Below are 27,029 nucleotides of genomic sequence, written 5' to 3' on the forward strand. Positions count from 1 at the left end.
TGAAGCACACCAAAGGAGCACAGAGGAGGGGAACATAATCCAGCGGAGAAGGTGATTAGGGAAGGTTTCCTGAAGAAATGGTACCTGAGTTACTTCATAAAAACTGGAAAGAGGAGGGGTGCTTGGGTGGCTCAGTTGGTTAAGCATCCCACTCTTGATTTCAGCTTAGGTCATGATCTAAATCGGGTTGTAGGATCGAGCCCAACGTTAGGCTCCAGCCCAACGTTAGGCTCCATACTGAGTATGGAGCCTGCTGAAGATTCCCTCTCCCTCTGCCTCTCCCCCACTCACTCACTTGCTCTCTGTCTCTCTCTGAAAGAAAGAAAGAAAGAAAGAAAAAGAAAGAAAGAAAGAAAGAAAGAAAGAAAGAAAGAAAGAAAAAGAGATGCCTGGGTGGCTCTGTCTGTGGTTGAGCATCTGCCTTCAGCTCAGGGTGTGATCCTGGAGTTCCGGAATCAAGTCCCACATCGGGCTCCCTACATGGAGCCTGCTTCTCCCTCTGCCTGTGTCTCTGCCTCTCTCTTTCTGTGTCTCTCATGAACAAATAAATAAAATCTTAAAAAAAAAAAAAAAAAAAAAAAGGCTGGGCAGCCCCGGTGACCCAGCGGTTTAGCATCGCCTTCAGCCCAGAGCGTGATCCTAGAGACCCTGGATAGAGTCCCACATCAGGCTCCCTGCATGGAGCCTGCTTCTCCCTCTGCCTCTCTCTCTCTCTCTCTCTGTGTGTGTGTGTGTGTGTGTGTCTGTGTCTGTGTGTCTGTGTGTCTGTGTGTCTCATGAATAAATAAATGAAATCTTTTTTTAAAAAGGCTGATGGGCCCTAGAAGAAAGGCATAGAACTGGAGGTAGGGAAACAGTTGGAAGCAATTAAAAAGGCCAGGCTAGAGTTGATGGTTGAAACCAGGGCAGGGGTTTCAAAGTTGGAGAAGAGGTATAACCGAGAGGACTTGGCCATGACTGGCTGTGGGAAAAATCAGGAAAGGGTGGGCTGATGGTAATACTTAAGCAAACTGCTTACCCTCTCTGAGCTTCAGTTTTCCCCACTCATAAAATGGAGTGATACCGTCTACTTAACCGGATTACTGTGAGGATAAAATCAGTTTTATTCTCAAACCCCTAGCATAATGACACATAGTAAAAAAATAAACGGACACTCTATTATTGTAATTCTTATTAACAATAATTACAATAACCCTGGAAGGGGCCCCTAGATAACAGCTAGCCCAAGAGGCTCCTGATCAGAAAGAGACTTCCCCAATGTTACACTATTCGCTTAGCATGGGAGCCATGAATGAAAGCTCAATCTTCTCCCTCTTGTTGTTCCTCACCGCTCCCCCATTGTATTCTTCTCAATGATTGGCTGGAGGATGCTCCCCTCTAAAAGATTAAGGTGAGGGATGCCTGGGCAGCTCATTGGTTGAATGTCTGCCTTGGCTCAGGTCATGATCCTGGGGTCCTGGGATCAAGTCCCACATCAGGCTACCTGCAGGGAGTCTGCTTCTCCCTCTACCTATGTCTCTGCCTCTCTCTGTGTGTCTCTCATGAATAAATACATAAAATTTTAAAAAAGATTAAGGTGAGATACTCATATTGTCAGCAGTCTTCTCCCACAGTGAGCAAAGGATTCTAAAACAGTCTGGTGGATCACTTCCTCCTACTCACTGTACTTAATCTGATAGCTTGACTTTCACCTCTTTTTATTAAAATGGAGAGCTTGGCATACATAACCAAGTAAATCAACCTTGCTATTTCTGCAGATGTTGGGATTTTAACTGTATCACTTCCCAAGAGAAGGAAATGGTATACAGTCACTTCATTATCATCAGAACAAACACAGCTGGGCTCTGACATGGTGCCACTCCTCTAACGCTCTGCTGGGCTACAGCTCCACTCAGGCTATTTGATTTCTTTAAAGGATATTTACAGCACTCAGTTAACAAACACATGAGTAAAGCTTCTAATTCTGCAGATCAAGCCCCAGCCCCCCTTGAAAGCAATATAGGTAAGGATAGAATAACCATATTTGGGAAAGGAGATGGGAGATGATATCTAACACAATAGTTCTTCCCTCAAGCCAAGCAGGTATCTGGGTGGTAACAGAGTATGCCAACGGTCAGTACCCAAATGGATACTATTAACATCTGGGAATCCTGACATTAGTGTGGTTAAAATAACTAAGACTATTTATTTGAGTCTATTAAATAATAAATTTCAATCTATCTGTTCAGACCAGGATTCTCTGTAGAAGCAGATTAAAGCTGAATGGAATTTTAGAGATTAGCTAGCTTCGTGGTTCTTAACTATTTGGGGATGAGGGGGGCATAGACCCCTTTATGGATCTGATTTAAGCTATGTGCTCTCTCCAGGAAAGAAGCCACAAATACCAAAAGATTTACATCCAATAACAGGGGTTTCAAGGACCCACTGCAACCCATCCATGGACCCCAGATAAAGCTGATGTGCTAGTCTACTCACCTCTTTGGAAAAAGAAACTGTGCTTTAGAAAGGTTAATTTGCCCAAGCTCCATTAAGAAATTACCCCTATATTTTAAGATGTGAATTACACATAACGACCCTAATTGGTAATAGCCCCTTACATAAGTGTGTGTTTAGTGCTGTTTGGTGTAATATGCAATTTTATTTTTATTTTTTTAAGATTTTTTTGAATAATCTCTGCACCCAACATGGGGCTCGAACTCACAACCCCACAATCTAGAGTCACACACTCTTTCTACCGACTGAGCCAGCCAGGCACTGAACTAGTAGGGTAGAGATACAGAGAGAGACTCAAACCAGACCCTGGATGGGCTTGCAGTCCACTGAAGGGGACAGACAACCCTCTCCCCCAGCCCCTTCCCATCCAAAGTACATTATTTCTAGTTTGGTCAGTCCAAGGGCAGAGGGAAGTAGCATGGAGCTGGAGGTAGGTGGGACAGAGCAGCATGGCAGGAAGACCTAGCCTAACTGGCAGGTTTGGGAAAGGATCCAGGGGCTTCAGAGGGCTTATTGCCCTCTGAGCAGTGCTAGAGAACAATCACGCTGGAGCTGGAATCTACATATTCTGATTCCAAGGCTAGCACCTCTCCATGGACTGAGCTTCCCAAGGTCTTTGCAGTTCGAAGACACTGGAAAAAATCACTCTTGAGAGCACAGCTTCCAAAACGTCCGAATAAAACCACCTAGCTCTTCACTTCCCAATAAATGTCATTCTCAGTTAGTAGATGCTCAATACATGCAAATTTGCTGTAGCACATGAAACTTAATTAGCCACAACTCAACTTAAACATGAGACAATTCATGAAGCCCACATGAAGCGGTGCCTTCCTACCAGTGGCCATGTTACCTCATTCAGATGTTCTCTCTCTACACTTATAAATTTTCTAATCTTGCTTTCTTTGTGTTCTGCTTTGGCCCTATGTATTTATCTCTTTTCTTTCCTGCTATGCTGGTAAGCAGGGCCTTTGAATGGCTTGGTAAAAAAAGAAATAAAAAGGAAACAAAAGTGATTCTCAGAGAGACCATACAACTTATTGTAAGGACAAAGGCACACTTCTCCTGCAGCTTCACTATCTGTACTAAAGATGTGTGGAAAAAAGAGTAAGAAGTGTGCAGTGGGGGCTGGTGATAACCACTTGAACTGACAGAGAAGGCTGTTGGGGAAAGCTAGATTTTACAGGTTTTTTTTCCTGTCCTCCTCTCATTCACCTCCCCAATGCCAGCCATGCCATCTCATATAGGTCCTCAGCATATTTAAAGCAAGATGGATTATGTCCCTTTGCAGAGTCTCTGGAGCTATACTGTTAGCGTTGTATTTAATATAATCTGCAGTGTTCGTGTTTTCTTTGAGTATTGTTCCTTTTTCTGTTGAATGTGATTTTCACTTTGTTGAATCCTTGAATTGTTTTAAAAGATTTTATTTTTTAAGTAATCTGTACGTCCAACTTGGCTCAAACCCCATGACCCCGAAATCAAGAGTTGCATGCTCTACCAACCAAGTCAGCTAAGCACCCCTGAATCCTTTAATTTTTAAATGGCCTATGAAGAACAAAATTTGCTGGGTAATATATCAGGGTATAACATAAGGCAGAGAAGAGTTTTGATTTCTAAAACTGACTTCCACATAATTTTTCAGGATCAGTATCTGTCCTATCAAGTCAGGCCTACCTAGGGAGGGCATAAATAATAGCACTAAATTTAATTATAATAGTGAAAACCCTCACATTTGTATGACAACTAAAGCATTATCTGATTTGGGTTTCAATAACAACTTGAGATTTAAACAAGATGAAGACCATCCCCATTTTACAGATGAAGAAAACGAGGCTCAGACAGGTTAAGTGGTTAGTTCAAGGTCACAGAGCTTCCATATGACAGAAACAGGATAAGAAATCAAAGGTAAAAGTTTTTCACACATGCTTAAACCCCTAAGATAAAAAATATCACAGCTCTCTCACCTTGACTTAAAAGTGCTAACAACGGCTTGTGAAAAATGAAAAGCCTTGAAGGAAGGCAGAATAAAAATCTGAGAGACAATCACTGATCTTTTATCTTCCAGACTTCAAGCCAAATCAAGTTCTTCAAAGAAAACCCAATAAAGCCCAGACATTTTCATCATAACAAAATAAATAATTCAGTCAGGCTTTAGAGGACTCCTGCATTATGATTGGCTATTTGATATATTTGTGACTTAGCCGCCACTAAACTGATTAAAGCTAACCTCGTTGATGCAGTTATGTCGACAGAGACTTTGACACTGACAGTTATGAATGGAAAGTGTAAATAACTATAAATAACTTGGGGCTTCCACATTTATTCCTAATGGAGGATTTAGCACTTCCAAAAGTCAAACTCCTGATAGGCTAAAAATTACAGCCTTTGGTCTGTCTGGCGCCAAAGAACAGTTGAGATTCATCACCTCTCCTCTCTTTAGGAAGCTATCTACAGAGCCTTGGGTTCTTCTAGGCAGACAGGCAAGTTTGATTTTTAAAAATTTTTAAATTAAAAAATAAAACACAATCCTCATACTCTTTGAGCTGCAAGCAGCTGTAGAAATTATCTGGCCTAACCTCACATTTTATATATGAGAAAACTGAAGCCCAGAAAAATGAAATTAATTGTGTAAGGTCATCCAGTGAGTCACAGTGGAGTCAGAGCTACAGGCCATATCTTCTTACTCCCAGTCCAAGAACCTTGTCACTAGACCACACAACAGGGAAAACCTCCACCCAGCAGATGCACACGTCCTCTCTCTCTCCCTGCTTCTGTCTCTCTCTCTCCTCCCGTCTCTGTGTCTCCCCCCTATCTTTCTCTCACGCATGCACACACAACATCGATTCTGAATTATAATGGACCTATAGAGATAATTGAAACCATATTCTCTGTGCTGAATTACTATTGGTCTCAACAGAAACAGATTGGAGGAGGACTCTCACATGTGAAATTATATGCAATTTTTCAGTTTAAGTCCATCTCATGATCACAAATTAATGCCCTATTTGAAGGCACACCCGAAAATAACTAAAGGAAACATGCGCACACTCTCTGGTTTATCACTAGCACTGCTTCTAACGTGTGCAGACTCCATTTTTGTTATAAAATTTACATGTGTGTGTTTGGATATGTGCAGAGGAAAAGTAGGAGACCTATTTTGACTATGGTCATCTCTGATGGTTAAGATTCTGGGTGATTATTTTGTTTTATATTTATCAGTATTTACTAATTTATCTTCCAAAATTAACACCTATTCTTTGTGTAGTACAGTGTCAGCAGGATAACAAAAAAGGGATTGTATTTGAAATGTTATAGTAAAATATTCACATATTAACCTCTTGGTATTTTTCAGGCTTCAAAATAACTTTATAACATAAACTCATGGTCAACTAAGTTTATAATATAAAACTTGTTCAATTAGAACTTCCCTCTTGGGAAACTAAAAGTTTGATCCTGATAATCATCCCCTATCCATGTGTATATTTGGCCTGCAGAATAGGTAGGCCAATTTATTAAGTTACTGTCCCCAGATGGACTCTCATTCCAATTCCAGAGAAGCTAGCTCAACAAATAGGAGGTTTTCCTGGAACATTCTCACTAATCTGAATTGATGAAGGAAAGGATAAGGTAAATTAGTGAAGTGTGATTTACAACTACTTTCCAAGAATAACAAACAGCAGCTAACATTTATTGAGCACTTGCTATGTACCAGGCATTCTAAGTTAAGTTTCACATGGGTCGTATCATTTCTTTCTCACAACCATGTATGGTTAGGTAGGCATTATTGTCTTTGTTTTATTTTTTTAAGATTTATTTATTTGAGTGAGAGAGAGAGAGAATGAGCAGGGAAGAGGGGCAGAAGGAGAGAGGGAAACAGAAACTCAAGCAGACTCTGTTCTAAGCACAGAGCCCGACATGGGGCTCGGTCTCACAACCCTGAGATCATGACCAGAGCCGAAATCAAGAGTCGACACTTAACCAACAGAACCACCCAGGTGCCGCTATTGTCCCTGTTTTAGAGATAAGGAAACTGAGGCTTAGACAGGTTAAGCGCACCTCCTCTGGGTTACAAGATTCCAGCTTAAGTCAATTTATTCCAGGATCTATTTTCTTAAACACGACACTACCATTTATTATTTTTCCATACCTGGAGTAATTCAAACTTGCTAATAAAGTATTTCCAAGTAGAGGTTCTATCAGGCTTGCTTTAATAAGCAAAGCTCATTGTAATTAGCTAATTAATGGACTTGCTCAAGTCCTTCAAGCAGTTAAACATGGCTTCTTGCAAATCTTATAGACACTATTAATTTGTTTATCAGATTGTTTCTTCATAAATGGGATGAAAGTAAACTTCCATCCAAGTCAAATTATCACAATATTCAAATTAACAGAGCCAGAGTTAATGAGAGTTCACTCTAGATCATTAATTTTTGCAAAATATTTACCTCCTGCCTTGACTTTACTTCTGCCATTTCAGCATTTATGGCCTGTATATCTAATGTACAAACATATGTTTGCACTATTATGGTTTTCCCATAAAGGGCTTCAAAATAAGACGAGAAAGGCCAATCGTGGTCCTACTTAGTTGTGAGACATTTCTAACATAGTCTCTGAGGGGCAGGGCTTTCATAATTTGTTAAAAAGCCTAGTCTGATGCCAAGAAAATATACAATAAACAAAAGCACTCAAGTTGGCCTATGTAATGAATACTTCCATTCAATGTTCTTAAACAGTTCTCTCTCTTTTTAAAAATATTTTATTTATTTATTCATGAGAATACAGAGAGAGAGAGAGAGAGAGAGGCAGAGACACAGGCAGGGGGAGAAGCAGGCTCCATGCAGGGAGCCTGATGTGGGACTCGATCCCAGGTCTCCAGGATCACACCTTTGGCCGAAGGCAGCGCTAAACCGCTGAGCCACCTGGGCTGCCCAGTTCTGTCTTTTTTTTTAAGTGAGCTCTACATCGTGGGGCTTGAACTCACAACCCCAAGATGGAAAGTTGCATGCTTTACAGACTAAGCCAGCCAGGTGCCCCAGTCCTCCCCCCTTCTTAAGCAAATTTCAATGTTCCAAAATTTTGGTGCTTGAATTAGTGCCACTCCACCCCACTCCCCAAAAACAAATAAGCATAACTAGGCTGCTTTGGTCTAGCCAGCCTCAATGTCTCTTGTAAATCATAGAGCTAAAGTTTCTTACCAGTTACCAGCTCCTAATCTTGATTCATTTGGGTCCCCAGCCGAAACCTTCCCCTGTCTCCATTCCCACACTAGAGAAAGTAAGAACAGTGCCACCAACTTCTGACTTGGAAAATGCATGAAAATATAATCATTGCATGCAAAGCATAGTGAAATCCCTTGAGGAAGATAGCAGTGTATACAAACCAGAACTTATTACGTCTTGAAAATACTGAGTAGTTCTATTACTATCTTCATATGTCTAGAAGAATATGGGTAGATGCCAAGAATTAGAGTTTAAGGGGTCTGGTTCAGTGTTCCCCTAAATGGGTTTCATCAGCAAGGAAGTGACAGACCCACATGTCCCTCTAATATTGTGGTGCCCACATTTTAACTAGGCCAAGAAAGAGAGGCCCTGTGTGGTATGGCTAACTACTTATGGGAATAATTTCGCCTTACTACTAGAGCAAATTTATTTCAGTTCCAGATATCACTTTCGCCATTAACTTGGGAGACCAAAGGAGCATAACCGGTTTCCTTTCATCCCTGTCAAACTCAGCAAGTTTCTCAGGAAGCAAATACTATTTAAATCATTTTCATAATTCCAAAATGCCTGTAACACAAGTCCATGGTCTAATTATGCCACTTAAATTTGTTGAAGATGTTTGGGGTTTTCTTTTTTTAATTTCAATAACGACAGAGCCCAAGGGTTTAAAGCCCTAATAATCTAATAAACTTTGCTAAGTGAACATTGTAACAGATACGCCTGGATGGGATTTTGTAAATACCAGACAATTTCCCCTGATCTTTATCAGGGAAAAGAAGTCTAAATCTTTGGCAGGAAGAAATTAAATGTAGTGCAAAATAATAACATCTGGCCAGATTGTGTTTGTCAGTGTATCAGCCCCTTTCCATGTCAGGCTGGAAAGTACTAAAATGAAATCTGAAGAGTGTGTGTGTATGTGTGTGTGTGTGTGTGTGTGTGTGTGTGTGATTCTTTGTGAGGCTGCCCTCCTGACTGCCACAGAATAGTCAGGGAACAGTTAACCCACACTAGTATGTCCCTGCAGAGAACTGTTTCACATCAGTGGAATTTGCAGCCTGTTGCCAAATAAAATTGGGGGGCCATTCTTGGGGTCTTTTGTTTATTTCTCCATTACTGTTCAGATCCCAACAGCACTTTCCATTTTTCAAACTATGATCATGATCATTTCTAAGGGTGGGGAGGGGCACAGCGAGATGGAGAGAGAGAATCCCAAGCAGGCTCCACGCCCAGCCATGGAGTTTGACACAGGGCTTGACGTGGGGCTCCATCTCACAAGCCGTGATCACAACCCAAGTCAAAATCAAGAGTTGGGTGCTTAACCAACTGAGCCACCCGGGCGCCCTGATCATGATCATTTTTATGAGTTTTTTTTAAAGATTTCATTTTATTTATTTATTCATGAGAGACACAGGCAGAGGGAGAAGCAGCTCCATGCAGGGAGCCCAACATGGGACTCGACCCCGGGACCAAGATCACACCTTAAGTCGAAGGCAGAAGCTCAACCACTGAGCCACCCAGGTATCCCTTTTTATGAGTTGTTAAGGCTTATTTCTATCTTCTAACTCCAAGGAAGACAATGTGGTTCAAGGAAAAAAGCAATGACTTTGAAGTTAGAAACGTAAAGCTGCCACTTACTGGTTATGTGGTCTAAGGTGAATTGCTTAATGGCTCTGAACTCCAGTTTTCATTTCTTGTGAAATTGCAATAATCATACCTAGCAGTACTGTTACTGTTATCAAGATTAATCAAACCCAGCACGTAGTAGACTTCCAGTGAAATAACCTTACTTCTCCTTCATGGAAGTGTCTCAGATAAGTTCAAATGTCTAACCTCATCAACTTTCCAGAGGCCTCTGACATTCAAGAAGGCTTAAGTTATGAGAGCATACACTATCTTTCCCTCCCATCAAAACAAAAACAAAACCCCTCAAGTTTTGAAATAACACGTGTATCATGTAAGCATCTTCTCCTACCATAAGCCATCTCAACCATCTGTCAGAGCTTGCCAGAAAGAACATACTTTGTTTTTCTACTAATGATTACTTTGATGCATGAGATACTTTAATTGTTTTTCTTGCCGCTCTGATTTTTTTTTAATCTGGCATTTAGAGAGGGAGAATTATGGTCATCTCATGGCTTAAAAAAAAGTTTTCCCAATAAACAACTCTCTCCAGAATGTTTACCACAAAACTGTGCTAAACCACTGATTTATCTGATAGGCCAGTGTATCTGTTTCAAATATTAATTGCTAGAAAGAGTACTGTTTTTCTAGTCCCCAAGGAATAGGAGTGTGGACAGAAGGCTTTTGGGTTTTCCCCCACCTCCTACTCTGTTGGACAGAAACAGACACTTTGGCCTCACTGAATGGGTTTCGTTAGCTACCCTTCAAGGGCGGGGACATGTGGAAGTAAACACACATACTACATCAAAGAATAGTTCCAGAGCCCATTTTCCCAGCTGGGAAGGTGGGATGGATGCCCAGAATCCATGCTCCAGGCAGGGATTGGTGGCAGGCAACATTTCGCCACCCTTTGAGCACCTCTCCAACTACCAGAGCACAGACTCCAGTGTACTTTTAGATCAAGACTACTTCCTACTACGTGACCAGAAAAGCCTCAGATACCAGGGAAGGAAAGGCAATGCTATTCCCAGTAAACATGAACTTCTTCAGATTACTGGTCAGTATCCGGGTGTAGCTGAATAACAAAAATAATCCTTTAAACTTTGAAAGCATTTTCATATACATTACCTCTTCTGATCCTTAAAAGCTCTGGCATGTTGGCAGGTCAGGTATTACCTTGCACATACAAAAACAAATTCAGACACTAAATTACTTACCAATTTTCACATAGCTAGTGTCGGAAAATAAAATAGAAAACATCTTTGATAATGCCAAGGCTGTTACCAATCAGTAAATAATCAAAGCATATATTGGAAACCAAAGAAAGACATTGACACATTTGACTGAAGGTGTTTTGAAACACCCCCCAAAATGAAAAATCAAATAAACAAATCAGTAAATGCAATTCATAATACATAAAATGGGTTAGCAACCAGAATATACAATGAGCTCTTTAAATCAATAAGAAAAGGGCACCTCAATAAAAAAATGAATAGCTAAGTTTTTCAATGATAAAAGAAAATAACAAAACTCACAAAATTAAAAGTACATATGACCATCAAACTTCCCTAGTAACCAAAGAATACTATTTTTCACCCAAAGTGGGGTTACTATAAAATGGCAAATGGTCAGGCAAATAGACATTCATATATTTCTAGTGAGTGTGAAAATAGCTACAACTTTTTGGAAGTCAAATAATCAATAAATGTGAGAAACCTTAGAAACTCTATAGCCTCTAACTCAGCAATCCCAGTTCCAAGAATTTATCCAGAGGAAATAATTAAGTATGTGCATAAATATTCAGTCACGTGAACACTATTTTTTTAAATTTTTTTAAACTTATTTATGATAGTCACAGAGAGAGAGAGAGAGAGAGAGAGAGAGAGAGGCAGAGACACAGGCAGAGGGAGAACAGGCTCCATGCACCGGGAGCCCGATGTGGGGGATTCGATCCCGGGTCTCCAGGATCGCGCCCGGGGCCAAAGGCAGGTGCCAAACCGCTGCACCACCCAGGGATCCCACATGAACACTATTTATGTCACTACAGTTTACTGAAAGTAACCTAAATTTCTAACAATTGAGAAGGTTGTAGGAATAACATATGAGATGGACCACATGACTAAGTACTATGTGGCCTCTAAATACTATACTTCGACTATATTACAGAAATACATTATTGACACAGAAAGAAGGCTATATCACGTGAAAAAGCAATATAATCCATTTTTGAAAAATATATACATGACCTATATATGTATAATACTGAACCAAAGTATGCAAGATTATACACCAAAATGTTAATATAACTATCCTTTGGGAGCTAACATGTAGGTCATTCTATTTTCCAGTTTTTTTGGGGGGGTCTTTTCATTTTCTCTAATATACATGTACAGTAGTCCCCCCTCCTTATCCATAGGGATACATTCCAAGACATTTTGTGGGTGCCTAAAGCATGGATATGACTAAACCTTAGACGGACTCTGTTTTTCCCTATACATAGAATCCTATGATAGAGTTTCCTTTATAAATTAGGCACAGGAAGAGATTAAGAACAGTAACTAATCATAAAATAGAACAATGACAACAAACTGTAAGAAAAGTTACATGAATGTGGTCTCTTTCTCAAAACATTTTATTGTCCTGTACTCACCCTTCTTCTTCCCATGACGAGGTGAGACAGTAAGATGCCTACATAACGAGATGAAATGAGGTGGATGACATGGGCAGGATGCCATGGTGTTAGGCCACTACTGTCCTGCTGACAGCAAAGGGGGATCATCTGATCCCAGACTATGGTTTACCTTGGGCAACCGAAACCATGGAAAGTAAAACTGCAAATTGGGGTTTGTAGTACTCATTTATGTTGTCAAAACTTATTTTTTAAAAAGAGAGTATCCTGAAAGAAAGTTTGCTCTGTTATTTTTACGTGCCCCTTGTAATCAGGAATGATGCATGAGAGCATATTTAGAGAAGCTGACAGGTATCACAATTCTCATGACTCTTGGTCACCAAATGTAAATCTATGGCTCTGAGCCTTGTTCACAGTGCTGTGTGAAGAGCCTAGATCAGACTGGAAGAAAAGACAACCAGCAAGTCAGAGACTGGTGAGGCCATAGGAAGAGGCAGCAGCTCAAGATATGCATAAGACATTTCATCTCAAAATGGAAAGCTTCAACCTATTGTCTACACTCATAAGATCTTATATCTGAGTAGAGTTCAAAACCTAAAAATAGGGGCGCTTGTGTGGCTCAGTTAGTTAGGTGCCCAACTCTCAATTTCAGCTCAGGTCATGATCTCAGGGTCATGAGATTGAGCCCCACATTGGGTTTTGTGCTGGGCATGGAGCCTGCTTGGGAGTCTCTCTCATTCTCCCTCTGCCCCTCCCTCCACATTCAGCTTGCTCTCTGTCTCTCTAAATTATCAAACCTAAAAAAAAAAAAATGCTGCAGGCAATAGGTCGTATTTTTTCCTATTTGGTCATAGTGGTACTTGCTAGAGAGGAAGCAGAAGAGCTGGAAATCTGCTTCTGTTAGCACTACATATTTTAATCATGTATATGTGTAGATGCGTGTGTGCCTGTGTGTGTGTGTTCAAACATTTACTCTCTAATATCTCACCTGAGGATATAGCAGTGAGGTAGAATACAGGTAAGCCCTACCCTCGGAGAGATCATTCTCCAGGAAAGGAGACCCATGTTAACAAAATCTCCATACATGTGTCATTATGAACTTGGTAAGCATTAAAAAGGAAAAACACAGGATCCCAGGAGAGTGAATACAGTAGAACCTGGTCTCATCCAATAATTACATTTCAGTTAATTAGGTCCAGTACTAATGCTAAAGAACTTCAACCAAAAGAGGGATCATATACATCCTAGTTTCATTTAATCATTTTTTAAAAGATTTTATTTATTTATTTATGAGAAAGAGAGGCAGAGACACAGGCAGACGGGAAGCAGGCTCCATGCAGGGAACCCGACGTGGGACTTGATCCCAGGTCCCCAGGATCACACCCTGTGCTAAAGGTGGCACTAAACCGCTGAGCCACCCGAGCTGCCCTCATTAATTTTGTTCTCCCTCCCCTCCTGACGTAACCCAGTGAAATCAGAGTCTGCCATTGCTGGTTAGATCATAAGACTACATTAACTCGTTCAGACCACTAGGGGACCATTTAGAAAATGCATACTATTTAGTCTTAAATACACACACACACATACATACACACACACACACACACACACACACACACCAGAGAAAAAGGAAGAAAACACATTGAAATATGATAAGCAGTCTTTTTCTGAATGATAGGATTAGAAGTGGGTATACTGGAACATTTTTACGTGAATAACTACATTAAAGCATAGGAAAGCATCTTTTAAAAAGTACGCATGCCAGATATGTGGCCATCAATACTGCAAAGCGAAGATATTCCACCTCGTCTACAGTTATGCTGACAAACATACACCAGAGAATAGCAAAACCAATGGCCACTGTGCATTTGATTCCTACAGACGAGCATCAGGCTGAGCTCTTCATAGCCCTCCTCTGATTTAACCCTGCTTTATTAATGGCTCCAAGAGAAGTGACTTGCTCCAAGAGAAGCCACAAAGAGAAGACTTAGCAGAGCTGGGACTTTGACTCCAGCCTGCCCGAAGCCAGAGCACATGTCTGTCACACCATGCCCCTCTGCATGTCTCCTAGGCACCTGGCCCTTTCAGGGAGGTGGGGGATGGCTGAGATGCTACAAGGCTAGCCAGGGAGGCCAGTAAGACTGGTATCTGGTAAGCAATTAATAATGTTCAAATTTTAATTTAATTGAGAAAAAGATGTGCACTGATTTACCTAACTCCCTCACCTGCCCTTCTCTTTGATCAAGAGCCATGTCTGTCTAGGGAATTCATACAGACAATCTCCTCCAAGAACCTCTTACCCTTTAGTTGGAATTAATCTCCAACCTCCCACTCCCATACAGAGGCGGGTTTCCTGTGAAGCTAATGAAACCTAAGCTGCAGGAACCCACACTTGCAAGCCTCCACCTGGAAGAGGCACAGGCATTTTGTAGTTTTCATTTTGTCTTCTTTTTCTTAAAAAGGGCCCCCAGATTGGATAAGCTTTGGGCCCCACCAAACTTGAATCTACCCTTACTCATCTCAGAAAACTGTGAACCATTTCTCACAGCATTTCTCTTAGGATGCTTTGTACCTGAGTTATGTATAAAAGTTTTGGTTTCTAGAAATTGAAGGTAAGCAGGAAATACTCTTTCTTTGAATCTCCCACAATGCCTGCCCCCAGATATGCTAGGTACTTGTTCAGCAAATGTGTTTTAATTAAATACAACAGAATTCCCTTGCAAGAAAGCAGGGTTAAATTGGGGAGGTGGCCCATGACTGTGAAACAAAATACACAGAGGCAATATATAACATAAAAGGGCCCAGGCTCTGGACTTCCCAGGTTCAATTCCTGCCCCTGCCATTTATTGGCTGACATGAGACAAATCACAGAAATCTCTCTAAAACCCCACATCCTCAGAGTAAAAACGAGGCTAATCATAGTATCAACCTCAGAGGACTGTCGTAAGATCGATGAGACAATGCCAGTAGGACACTTTGAAAGAGGAGACTTTCCATTCATCTCCCACTGACTTAGCACATGTTCAGAGAGGAGGTCTGATTCTTGGCCCAAGCCCTCAACTTCTTCTTCTCCACAGCTACCCCACTTGTCCTACCTAACCCCAGCGAGACTCACTCAAACCTGGACCAAATGACTACAGAGCCTGCCCTCTTAATCATCACACTCTGTAGCTGGACTGGGTAGCAAAGGAGGAGTCCAAAGGCATGAAACTTAGTCCCACCTTTGCTGGTAGTCTAGGTGTGAGCTGATGGCGCCTGGAACTCAAATCAGAGACGAGGCCAGTGGCATCACTATGCATTCAATGTGACCACTGAGACTCAGGGAGGGCAGAGGGGAAGGGGGTGCAGGGAAGAAGATGTGAGGTGAACATGAAGGAAGAAACGAGACCTGGGGCTGACTGTAAGCCAGGATGAGGAAAAAAGGAGGGGTACAAGGGCACACCTCGGCCCCTGGAAGCCTCTCACAGTCAACAGGAGGAAAGGTGTTTTTAATTTCTATGTTACCACTTCCAGATTAAAGGAAAATCATTTCTACCTCCACTCTACTGACAGGAGAATTCAAATCTCTCAAACATATGCTTCATTACTTCAATACCAGGTACTGCAACTCAGTGTGCAGAAAGAGGAGGAGGAACATATGTTTTCAGAAAGTAAACAAATCCCAGTGGGGGGAAGGATGGAGAATAATCACTGGAGGCAAAAGTGGTATTTTTCCTGGAAGCTTCTGGAGGGCAGGGACAATGTCCTTTAATTTGCTTCGTTGGGCCCACTAGTGAGAAGGTGGGCAGGAGCATGGCAGCCAGAGCCCTACTGCGTCAAGCAGCACAGGCTAGGGGAAAGAGTTAATCTGTATAATCTCCTCACCTCATGTTGGCCCCAGAACAGTCTCCACCCGCACACTGAGTCATTTTTCTAAGCTCTTTTTATTAAACAGTTTTCAGCCTAATGACTGATTTTCTAAATCAATAAGAGGGCACAGTAAAGGTTTACAACTCCCCCAGCCTCTGGCTCTGTGAAGGCCACAGAATTTTGAAACCACATTGAATCCAAGAGTTCTAAGTTTAAAACCAAAAGGACTTTAAACACCCAGCTTCCAATTGTTTTTCCGATGGCACTAATAATTAAAGAGTCGCATTTTTAAAGACTTTGTAACCAAAATGTCTCTTGAAGTAAGCGCCATAAAAGTACCCTAATTAAAGCCAGCATCTTCTGGGCTCTGATGAGAAATTCACCCTTTTATAATGGGATTACTAAAGCTTTGCTGTACAGATGAGTGGTTTGATTAATAATTTACATTTTTGAGGATATATAACCTCACTCATGGTCATGGTTTGCGTTCCTAAAATTCTTCTATCCAGTTTAATGTTATTGCGTTTAGCCCTGGTAAATGAATTAAGTCCTGATTAGACATCAATGTAATTATTTCCTCCCCATACGTTATTTTCAAAGAAGGAAGGGATCTGACAGAAATGGCCGGTGGTCGGAGTCAGGGACTTGGTGGGGCTCAGCCTGCCCGGAGCTGGAGAACTGTCAGACTAGTCAAGGGGAAAAATTGTGAAATGGAGAAAAATTGCTCGGTGCTCGCTTAAAACCCCCACAACATTATAAAAACTAAATTAACAAATGATTGAATCTCAAAAACATGTTTATCAACATTCGAGCAATTATTTAGTCACATATTAACTGTGAAGGAAAAGAAAAGCTTTGCTTGAATAATGTCCCTAAACAGTTATTTCAAGCAGAAATGACTGGAGAAATTGCTCCGAGCTGATGGAAAAGGGTGTTCTAACCAAGGTCAATTTTATTTAGGGGGAGTGGGAGAGACAGGAATCTGACAGGGAAAAAAAATAAAAAGTCTAAGAACTGCCAAGAGCAGATGGAAATGGGGAACAAGGGAGTGAAGAAACAGCAGCACAGAAACACTGTCCCCACCACCCCCACTGTCCCCCACCATGCAGACATCATGTTCATCTCCTCTGTAGAAAGCAGGTAGAAGCAAGCCGTCCAACGCTACCATGATAATGTGGGCCAGACGATGCAATTAAAATATGGCCTGAAAAACACATGTATGGCCCAAATATAACAAACCCTTCCCCATCTAGCCACTTGTTTGTGTGTAAACTATACCAGCTAGGGGCCCAAAGAGAAGCTTGCTCCCGGCAGTATTGACATTTCGAACAGTACAGCTTCACATCCAAGAATGTACCCCCCCCCCAAAAAAAACCACTTTTTCAAAGGCTATCTTACCTAAGTGCTCTCTCACCTGTGCACTGAAGCTGTTTTGAGTATCATCTGTAGGTGGCAAAAGTGGGTGAACTACATCGTGACCTCCAGCTCTATCTAGACTAATGTCTATAATGGTAATGTGCCATTTATCTGGCACCACCTGGGGTAAAGCAGGCCACATAAATGAGCTGTCTAGATAATAATGCATAACTACTGTGCCTTACGGTTTTCAAGATGCTTTCACACACATTATCTCTACCCTAAGAGATAAACAGGGCCATAATTATCATACCCATTTTGTGGATAACAAGACTGAGGCTAATGGAGTCTCAATGGCCACCCAAAGTCATAAAGCTCACCAATGCAGAACTAGCATCAGAACTTCAATGATCTGACTCCAAGGCCAGTGTTTCTTCCATTGCCTTTCAGCTCCCCACAATATGTTTTAGCCACTTACAATGAAAATGTTAAGGAAAATAAAAATGACGAAATACTCTGATCTTTTTTTATTGATTCACAGCCATCACTATGGTCACTGGTTGTTGGACCTACTATAACATAGAGGCTACTGAGGCATGTAGGATGGACCCCTCCACTAAATGCTCTCCAGACTGTCCATTCAGTAAGCTCCTGAGTCCACTTGTATGTCTTCCCCCCCTTACTGTCACTCATAACTTCTTGCTCCTTATATGTACCTCCCCCTCTGGCATTCTTCCATAACCCTTCCACCCAACTCCTTATCTACCACTGGCTAGAAAACTAAAAAAATCAAGCTGGTAAAGATCACACATAAACTTAGAACAGTAGTAGACACTGAATGAGGACCTGAGGAGCTCTCGACTACTTAAGCAGGAGCTCCATGGCATTTCAGGAGCACAGAGAGGTCTTCCACTTGACCACTATATTTCTCCCCTCTGAAGAAGCCAGTTCAAGTTGTGGGTTGTGCAACTTCCAGAAAAGCTGAAGAGTCTGCTCTTCCTCAAAGTCAGTGACATCTTGGGGAAGACTGGAATCCTCCAAAATTCAGAAAAAAAAACCCTCAGCATACCCCCCAAATACTTCCTGATGGGACGGGAAGTTAGAATGGCATTCTGCAAGGAAAACAGAGCTCCAGGCTTGAAGGTGTAGTGGTGGTGGAGAGAGGATGAAAAATACAGAATTCGATCCCAGTTTTCTGCTCAAGGACCACAAATCCTACAACTTCCTAATTTTGTTTCATCTTAAGCACACCAAGAACAAGGAAGACCGTGTCACATGATGCCTTAGAAGAAGCTGTGGCATCAATGAGTTTCCTCATTGGAGATAATTACAGTAGAACCTCAGAGAGCTGCTGGGAAAATTCAATGAGGGAATTATGTAAAAGAAAGCATCATATAGTAGGCACTTAATAAATTACCATTAGTATTATTATCATTGTAATCATTATTAGGTCGGGGAGAAGAAAAAGAGAAAAGAAAATCTTTTGGCAGAGGTTTTCAAAAAGAATTAATTAAGCAGAAACAAAAAACGATTGTGCTGCCCCATTTTACTAAGCACATCCAAGTAAATTAAATTTAGGAAACGAGGCAATGCAAAGACTTAAAATAAAGAACAACTTTTTTTTAATGCTTCAATCATTATCAAAACAACATTAGCAAGAGAGCACTCCAACTACTGTAGTAAAGGGCCCCGGGCTCATTTATGAGGGCAAAGGCTTCTTGCAAATGAAGACATAAAATCCAAATCAAGGCAGTAAGGATTGCTCGTGGAAGTGTGCACATGATTGCAGAAAACATTCACAGCTTAAATACCTCCAGTCTAGACCTAGTGAAGGGATCCTAAAGAGATCGTGGATATAGGCCAATATCAACATGAGCCTTCTTCAACTTCATGTGGTAGAGAAAAGAGCTTGCATCAAATTTCATATGAGTGAAGTATGGGAGCAATGATCTGGTCTATCAGACTCTTGGGGAAGGAGTATATGTTAAGGAAAAAATAACTGTGCCCTCCCAAGTTCAGTTCATCAGAATAATAAGTAAGGGGGAAAGGGGACTGCTGTCTTGTTCTAAGCAATCAAGAATACAACATCTTGCCTATGTTCACAATTTGAGAAATAATATATATTTGTGTGTGTGTGTGTGAGAGAGAGAGAGAGAGAGAGAGAGAGAGAGAGAGAGACTGGGGATACAACTAGTACATGCTGCCCCACACTTTCCAGCCTCTGTTCACATGACTACAGTTCACCCTCCACACTAAGCCGATCAAAATCTGGTCAGAACTTGCTTTCTTCTAGTCTTGTGTTGCTCCAGGCCTAGGAAACAGTATGCAAAAACACAGGACTGGGCAGAAGTGGGAATGCTTGACACCCAAGGCCCTCAGATGGGCAGCCATGTCAGCTACTCTGCATGCTGGCCTAGCAGTGACATCATTATCCTGCCCACCTCCAACCAGCCCACAATGGTACGATAACATTTGTGGGTCTGGTCATTCTAAGAATGAAACAAATCACAGACACTCCATTCTGAAGAGCACCTGACACCCTGAAGAGTAAGATTTGGCTCTCTGCTTCAACCCAATTCTCATGTCCCATCACTTCTTACCACCCTACTTTCAGCCAGCAGATTAGCTCCAAAACCAATCTAAGAGGTACATGAATGGTACATGTATTTTTAAAATCAGCTTAAATTATTCATTCTATTGCCAAATTGTTAGTCTCAACAAACTCTTCACAAGAGTCTGACTGCATAAATAAGAGAACAAATACTTCACGCTTATATACTGTACTTCATATAATCAAGCCAACATCCCCTGAGGCTTTGACCCAAGAAACTATTATGAATGTATGCTTTATTAGCTAATTTGAGTAATTTTCTTAGTTAATTCTAAGATTCTCCTTGTAATACACAAAATAAGCTGTAATCAACCTACCTTACAATTCAGAGAGGTTAATCTTTATCAAGGTGCCATAAACCTAAACATTTAGAATGTCAAGTCATCAGAAGTGTTATTTTTCTATCTGACTCCAATTCTCTGTAAAGCAAGAAAAAGGTAGCTGATATCCTGTGCCTCAGGAAATACAGAAGAAAGCCTCAATATCTGTAATTAATTTCCCCTCCCAGGGGTGCCTGGGCTCAGTTGTTAAGCGTCTGCCTTCAGCTCAGGTCATGCCTCTCTAGGTCATGGGATCAAACCCTGCATCGGGCTCCCTGCTCAGCAGGGAGTCTGCTTCTCCCTCTGCCTCTGTGTGCTCTTTCTCTCTCTCAATCTCTCTCTCTCTCTCTCTAATAAATAAATAAATAAATAAATAAATAAATAAATAAAATCTTTAAAAAATAACAACACCCAGGAAGTAGCATATACAAGTATAGACTCTAAGAGCTGGACCTCCTGGGTTCAAATCCTGCTCTCACCATTTATTAGTTGTGTGCCCTCAGGCAAGTTACGTAACCACTATGTGCCTTGGCTTCTCATCTGTTAAATGGGGATACCAATCATAAGGCTTACTTCATGGGGTTAGTGTGAAGATTAAAAGAATACATACATATAAAATACTTATAAGAGTACCTAGCTCATGGTGCCACAGAAGTACTTGCTCTCACTACTCTGACGGTGGCTATCATCACCATTCCTAGCTGAGTCTTTGAATCAAGGGAGGTACTCTCCATCCTGCTGAGATATGCCTACAACTTAGCAAAGAGAAATGGAATTTCTGACCCATTCTGGCAATGCCACAGCAGCTTCTTTTATAGCTACCCACAGGTATAGTAAGAACAGAGACTCACAAAGAAACAAGAGGTAACCACTCACACAAATGAGAAAATATAGGGCTATCGAGCCAAACTCCCCATCCCTATGGAAATGGTCCCCGTGGTCAGAAGGAGTTCATGCACATTCCACAACATCTAACCCATGCCTGGGGAAAACTGGTATTTAAGTAAACTCTTTTGTTTCTTAAACAAGTCTTAAGGCTCGGTGAGAGAAGGTATATATCATTTGCCCTCTCTGTGGGGTATTTGTAGCTTTTGCACACAGGTAATCTGAACATCCTTGGATGATGATTTTTGATGATGCTCACCTCTCCAAAGAGTGAAACGCAGCTTCTCTAAAAACTGTGTTTTTCCTGCAACAGAATCTCTCAGTGGGAGGTTTCTCTAACAAGCATTAGTGCTGGCATGGTAATTTGTGAATTATGCTTTAGCATCTGAAAGCCCAGTGCCCAAAGGAAGGATGCCATGGAGAAGCACATCTAGAGTGATTCCCAGAACTCACCTTGGAAGACTGCAGCATTCTGGATAATCAGGAACTTCAGCTCCATGCTTGCAGACTGAAGCAGCTGTTCTATATTCAACCGTGCTGTCAGCTGGTATTTCTCTTCCATCTTTCTTGAGCAGCACGTTGGGCCCTTGGGGAGACACACTTGCAAATCTGATCCTGAAACAAATAAGTTTTTCATAGTTCCATAAGCACGATGTCACACACACACACGAAGTGAACAAGGCAAAAAAGGCATTTTTAAAAAAAAATACAGTAAAATCTTGATTATTTGAAATGAGTGTTTATCTTAACTAATCCCTGCTTTCTCCCAATTATCCTGATGCCTGCTTCTTTTCGAATAACCATTTGAATTAATTGCCTAGGTTTGACTCATAAATTCTGCATAAAATAATTTATAGCACCATGTAGACGTCATTGAACACCAATATTTAATTTGTCCATTAAAGATTAATCTTTGCTCTGACGATTTATTTTTCTTGATTATAATTTATGAATGAGAGCACAACCAAGAAGCAATTTTCAAAACTCCAGTTATGATTTCCTAATGAAATGTAGGTCTGCCAACCCAATGTGGCTTTTTGGAATAAATGATTAAAACAATATCATATCAAAGCTCTGCAGTCGTTGTTAACTAAAGGTCTGGGGTAAGATTTACAGAGGAAACATCCAGAGGACAATATTAACATTCAGATAACCATCAAAATCCCTACAACTACAATATCCTAACTGTATCCAAATTCCAAATGCTGACCTCTGAACTCCTGAGCTACTTCCTTACTACCTCACTTATGATGCGCAGTGCTTTTTTATTTTTGTAGCTCCATAAAATTTGCCAAATGAATAATCTCCTTGCTTATTCCAAAATTAGGGAATCAGAACCTCTTCTCAGTCCTCATCCAATGTGACCTTTTGCAGCATCCCTCACAGTCAACCTATCTCCCCTTCTTAAAAAGGCTCTCCTCCTCCCTTGTCTTGGTGAACCTACCCCCCCACACACACACACACCTACTGCTATGGCCACTCTTGTTTGCCTTTTCATGTTTCCTCTTCTTCTATCACTTTAATGTCATTGACTTTCCCCCACATTCTACATCTCCCCCCACTCATGATCTCATCGATACCCATGTGACTACTGAACTCCCTAACCCAACCCTCACCTCTCTCCTGAGCTCCAAAACTCCATATCTGCAACCACTCCATGGGCATCTCAAATTCAGCATACCCGAAACTGAACTCAATGTATCTCTCTCACACACACACACACACAGTTCCATCTCTTGTGTTCTATGTCTCAGTTAATGATCATCATCTGCCAAGTTTCCCAATGATTGAAACCTTTGTCATTCTCAGCTCTTCACTAGTGACACAACACATTTCTGCAACTGTGGAAGTCATCAGCATATGAATGAAAATTGAAGCCAGTAGAACAGATGAGAGTTGTTCAACAGATATTTTATTGGGCACCTATCATGTGCCAAGCACTGTGGATACAGCAGATATATAGCAGATATATAGAGACACAAATATATGAGTGTGTGTGTGTGTATATATATATATATATATATATATAGTAAGTGTATATATATATGTACAGTTTGTGTATATAGTGTGTGTATACATACAATAAACTACACACACACATATAGTCAAGTAATGATAAGTACTACAGAGAAAGTAGGACTAAGGAAGGAAGGAAAAACCAACTGTGAGATATATATATATATATATATCTGTGCTACCACAGGGATGAACCCCAAAAACATTATGCTAAGTGACAGAAGCCACATCAAAAAAATTATATATTCTGTGGTTCTATTTATATAAAAGTCTACCAAATGAAAATTAACCTATAGTGATGGAAAGCAGTTCAGTGGTTGTTGGGGAGGGAACACAGGGCAGGGATGGGGCAGGAGTGAGGAAATTTGGCAGAGTGATGGATATATTCATAATTTTTGTTGCAGTGATTTGTCTCATGGCCATACACGTGTCAAGATTATCACATTATACCTTTAAAATATGTACCTTATTGTATGTTAATTATACCTCAATAAAGCTGTTAATTTTTTTTAACGTTTAAAAACCAAAGGGAGATAGGGTAGGTGGTGGTGACAGTAACAATTCTATTTATATAGTGTAGTCAGAAAAGGCTTCTTTCCGGGACGCCTGGGTGGCTCAGCAGTTGAGCATCTGCCTTTGGCTCAGGGCGTGATCTCAGAGTTCAGGGATCAAGTCTCACATTGGGCTCCCTGAGAGGAGCCTGCTTCTCCCTCTGCCTATGTCTCTGCCTTCTCTCTGTGTCTCTCATGAATAAATAAATTTTTTTAAAAGGCTTCTTTCCTAAGGTAACATCTGAGGAGAGATGAAGGAAATGAGGGGGAGTACCATGATTTTATATCTTCCACCGACACTAGCAAATATTAGGGTTCAATGAATATTAAGTCCAATCTTCCTTCTCTTCTGGAACTCCCATTGTACTCAGACTCTCCCTCCAATCTCATTTTTTGAGATCCCTCTGCGGTGGCCATGAAAACACGCATCTCAGATCTATTGTGCTATGTGTGACTGATGAATGGCTCCTGCTGCTGCACTCTGAACTCACCACCATGTTGTACCCAGGCCACAGTCTGCAGGGGCTGCCCCAGCTGATGATGGAGCATGACAAAGATGCTAAGTCCTGCAAAACACAGGACTTCCCTGACAGGGATTTGGGCTCAAGGACTCCCCATTGACCTTGACAAAATGTCCTTAAAACTGTACTGCAATCAAAGATTCTTCCCATTCTCCCTTTCTTCTCTCCCTCTCTCCTCCACAGGGTCAGACCTGCACCACAGTGTGAGGGTTCTTCCAGCATCCTTCAGCTCCCTGCTCATTTTCCTTTACAAAGGTTTTCCCTAAGAAGTCCCTTATGCATCTGGTGCCATATTGGCATCTGCTTCTCAGAAGACTCAATCGGACTCATCTTCTAAGTCCCAAATGTGGCACTAAGTGGTGAAGGTACCTCTTCAAACAAGAGAGACATGGTCCTTATCCACAGAGAGAGAGCTCACTGTCTAAAGGGGTTAACAGAGATAAAAACCTAATGCATAAGAAGTGAGTGTAATAAAGCAACATAGTTAGCCAGGATGACAAAATGTATATATGGGGTAGAAGGAAGACTCTCCCAAAGTCCTGGAAGGTCCTTGGCAAAGTAAGAGTCTATAATAAATATCAAATCTACTGAAGTAAGGCTAGCAAGCATATGCAGACATTCTAGACAGCTTTGCAACAACTAAAGTTTTAAAATATGGGGGGGGGGGTGCGGTGAGAGACTAGTCCTAAGTGACCAGAAAAATTTATTTTTATTACATCTTATTTCCCTAGGAATTCCAGTTAATCATGACCTTAATATATGTGTCCAAGTTTTATTTTCTTAATTTAGGAATGAAATTCATCAAGTGTTGCCTTACATGACATCACTGTTGGGAGTCCAGGGTATGGTCTTCGAGCTCTCCCTTCCCCTTCCTCAAGGGAGCTGCTGACAAAAGTAGTAAACGGAAAGCACGGACAATACATATCACCAAACCGAACCCAGCACTGCAATTTATAGCACTGGATGGAAAGGTGATATTTAATGTGTCAAAATACAATTTGGGGTCTGGAGACACAGAGTTCAGATTTATCTCTTATAAATGTCAATCTCATATACAAGCCTTAAACTGATTTTAAATATGGTCCAAGCTTAAAGGCTTTATGGTTATCTTCTGAAAAAACAAAACAGAGTGCGTTCTAGCTCACTGTGTTCTTTCTACTTGAGGTTACAAAATATAATGCTATTCTAGGAGTAGTAACTGATGCAGTTTACTAGACCATGAAGGGGAAGAGACCCCTTCGGGAAGACTGGCTAATCCAGATTTAAACAAGGTTGGTGCGGACACATGTATAGATAGGAAAATCCTGCAGAGTAGATACTTGCCATATACCAAGTTCCTGTCCATTTAGCAATGTCTTTTTATTTTCTTGGTCAATTGATGCCTAAGTCATGTGTGTTTAAAATATCTTCATTTGAATACATTCTTAGAATTAAATGTTATAAATAAAATCTTCTGTGTCTCTACATTTCCACCGGTGAGGACTTCCAGTTCTTAGGAATGGTAGGGTTTATTTGGCAGGGTGGGTATTGATAGTGTTCCTATTGCTACCAGCTTTAGCCAGTGGGAATCATAAAATAATGGGGTTCAGATCTTTCCTCTGTGAAGTGCTGTGAGTTGTTAGATATTAGAAGGTAACAAATTACCACTCAGTGTGCCTGCAGAAACCCAGGACCACCTTGTTGAATTACCATGACACCGGTTTGGTTTGCCTTTGACATGATCATTTATAAAGTAACTTAGAGCTTGCCTAGTGTGCCCCTTCCCTGGGTTGGTCAAATCTTATCCTGGCAAAACCTCCCCACTACCTCAAGAATTAGCTGAGCCAAAAGTCTTGAAAGGAATAAAACATCAAATGAGAATTGGGGGAAAATATGTCAGACATCATGAAGAAATGTATAAGTTATATCCAGATATAAGAAATTTACATGTAGCAATGTTTGTCCTCCCTCCCAGTTACCACTGCCTGATTAATCAATAAACCAGTACAACTGATCTGGAGGCTAAGAGTTAGCCATATATTTGAGGAAACAAAACATATATAAACTGAGATGAATTCAGAATTTCCAAGCCAGGAAGGAAAGAAATAGACACCAACGGGAAAAACATTTTAAGTAAATTTCATGTAACTCAAAGGCAGCTTAAAATAAGCTCCAGCACAAGAGAACATAAGGAACAAAGTGGGCCAGGAGAGCTAGACATGCCTAAATGAAATGACAATAATGAAAGATAACCGTTTCAGTGCAGGAACAGGTGCATGAAAGAAACAAAGCAGAACACCAAAACCAAAAGAAGTAGAGAATAGAACTGAGAGAGGAATCCTCGGCGATGAAACAAAGAATTACTCTGGAAACCAAATCTCAAGTGGGATGAATAAAAAGTAACCAAGGCAAATGACTAAGTAGGTACACAGAGAACTGTTACATACTTGTCTGAATCAAAGCAGAAAGGCCAATTCAAGAAATCAGATGCAACCTACAAAAGACATAGTAAACGGCATAGCATTCTTTCAAGAATGTCAGGAACAAAAGAAGGTTAAGGGGGAAATAACTCCTTTATTAGACAGAAAGGAAAAGTGATTGTTGGCCACACTCATCAGAGAGGCACTCATATTTTGTATATAAAAATGGGATGCAGCTGGGAAATGGGAATAGAGACAAGCAATATAGTGGGGGATGGAGATGAGAAGGCTCAGCAATTGACTATTCAAATGAGCCAGAAAGGTTCAAGTCTTTGGAGCTCAATAACTTTGCATTCCCAGATGCTAAAAAAAAATTAACTGAAGTCATTACTGGGCTGCTAGTTCTCATTTATTTTGAAGGATTAAAAAAGTTCCTTCATACTATAATCCCCTCTCCTAGAATTTTCCGTTCCTGAAGAGGAGAGAATGACATCCATCTCCTTGGGATGCCGGGTCGATCCCATTCAGCCCTGTGCATATATATGGAATTAATGAGGGCTGCA

At 40.9% G+C, this 27,029-nt stretch overlaps 1 protein-coding gene across 1 annotated transcript in view; it reads right to left on the minus strand.

Annotated features, from left to right (window-relative positions):
- The window catches only part of GPC3 (glypican 3), a 432,449-nt gene that overhangs the window by 377,553 nt on the left and 27,867 nt on the right, over positions 1–27,029 (minus strand). Inside the window, exon 2 of the mRNA XM_025983185.2 lies at positions 21,433–21,594. Within this exon, the coding sequence (XP_025838970.1) occupies positions 21,433–21,594 (162 nt within the window). The remainder of the gene's footprint in view (positions 1–21,432; positions 21,595–27,029) is intronic.

Source organism: Vulpes vulpes, chromosome X, assembly GCF_048418805.1.
Source record: "Vulpes vulpes isolate BD-2025 chromosome X, VulVul3, whole genome shotgun sequence".
Taxonomy (NCBI): Eukaryota; Metazoa; Chordata; class Mammalia; order Carnivora; family Canidae; genus Vulpes; species Vulpes vulpes.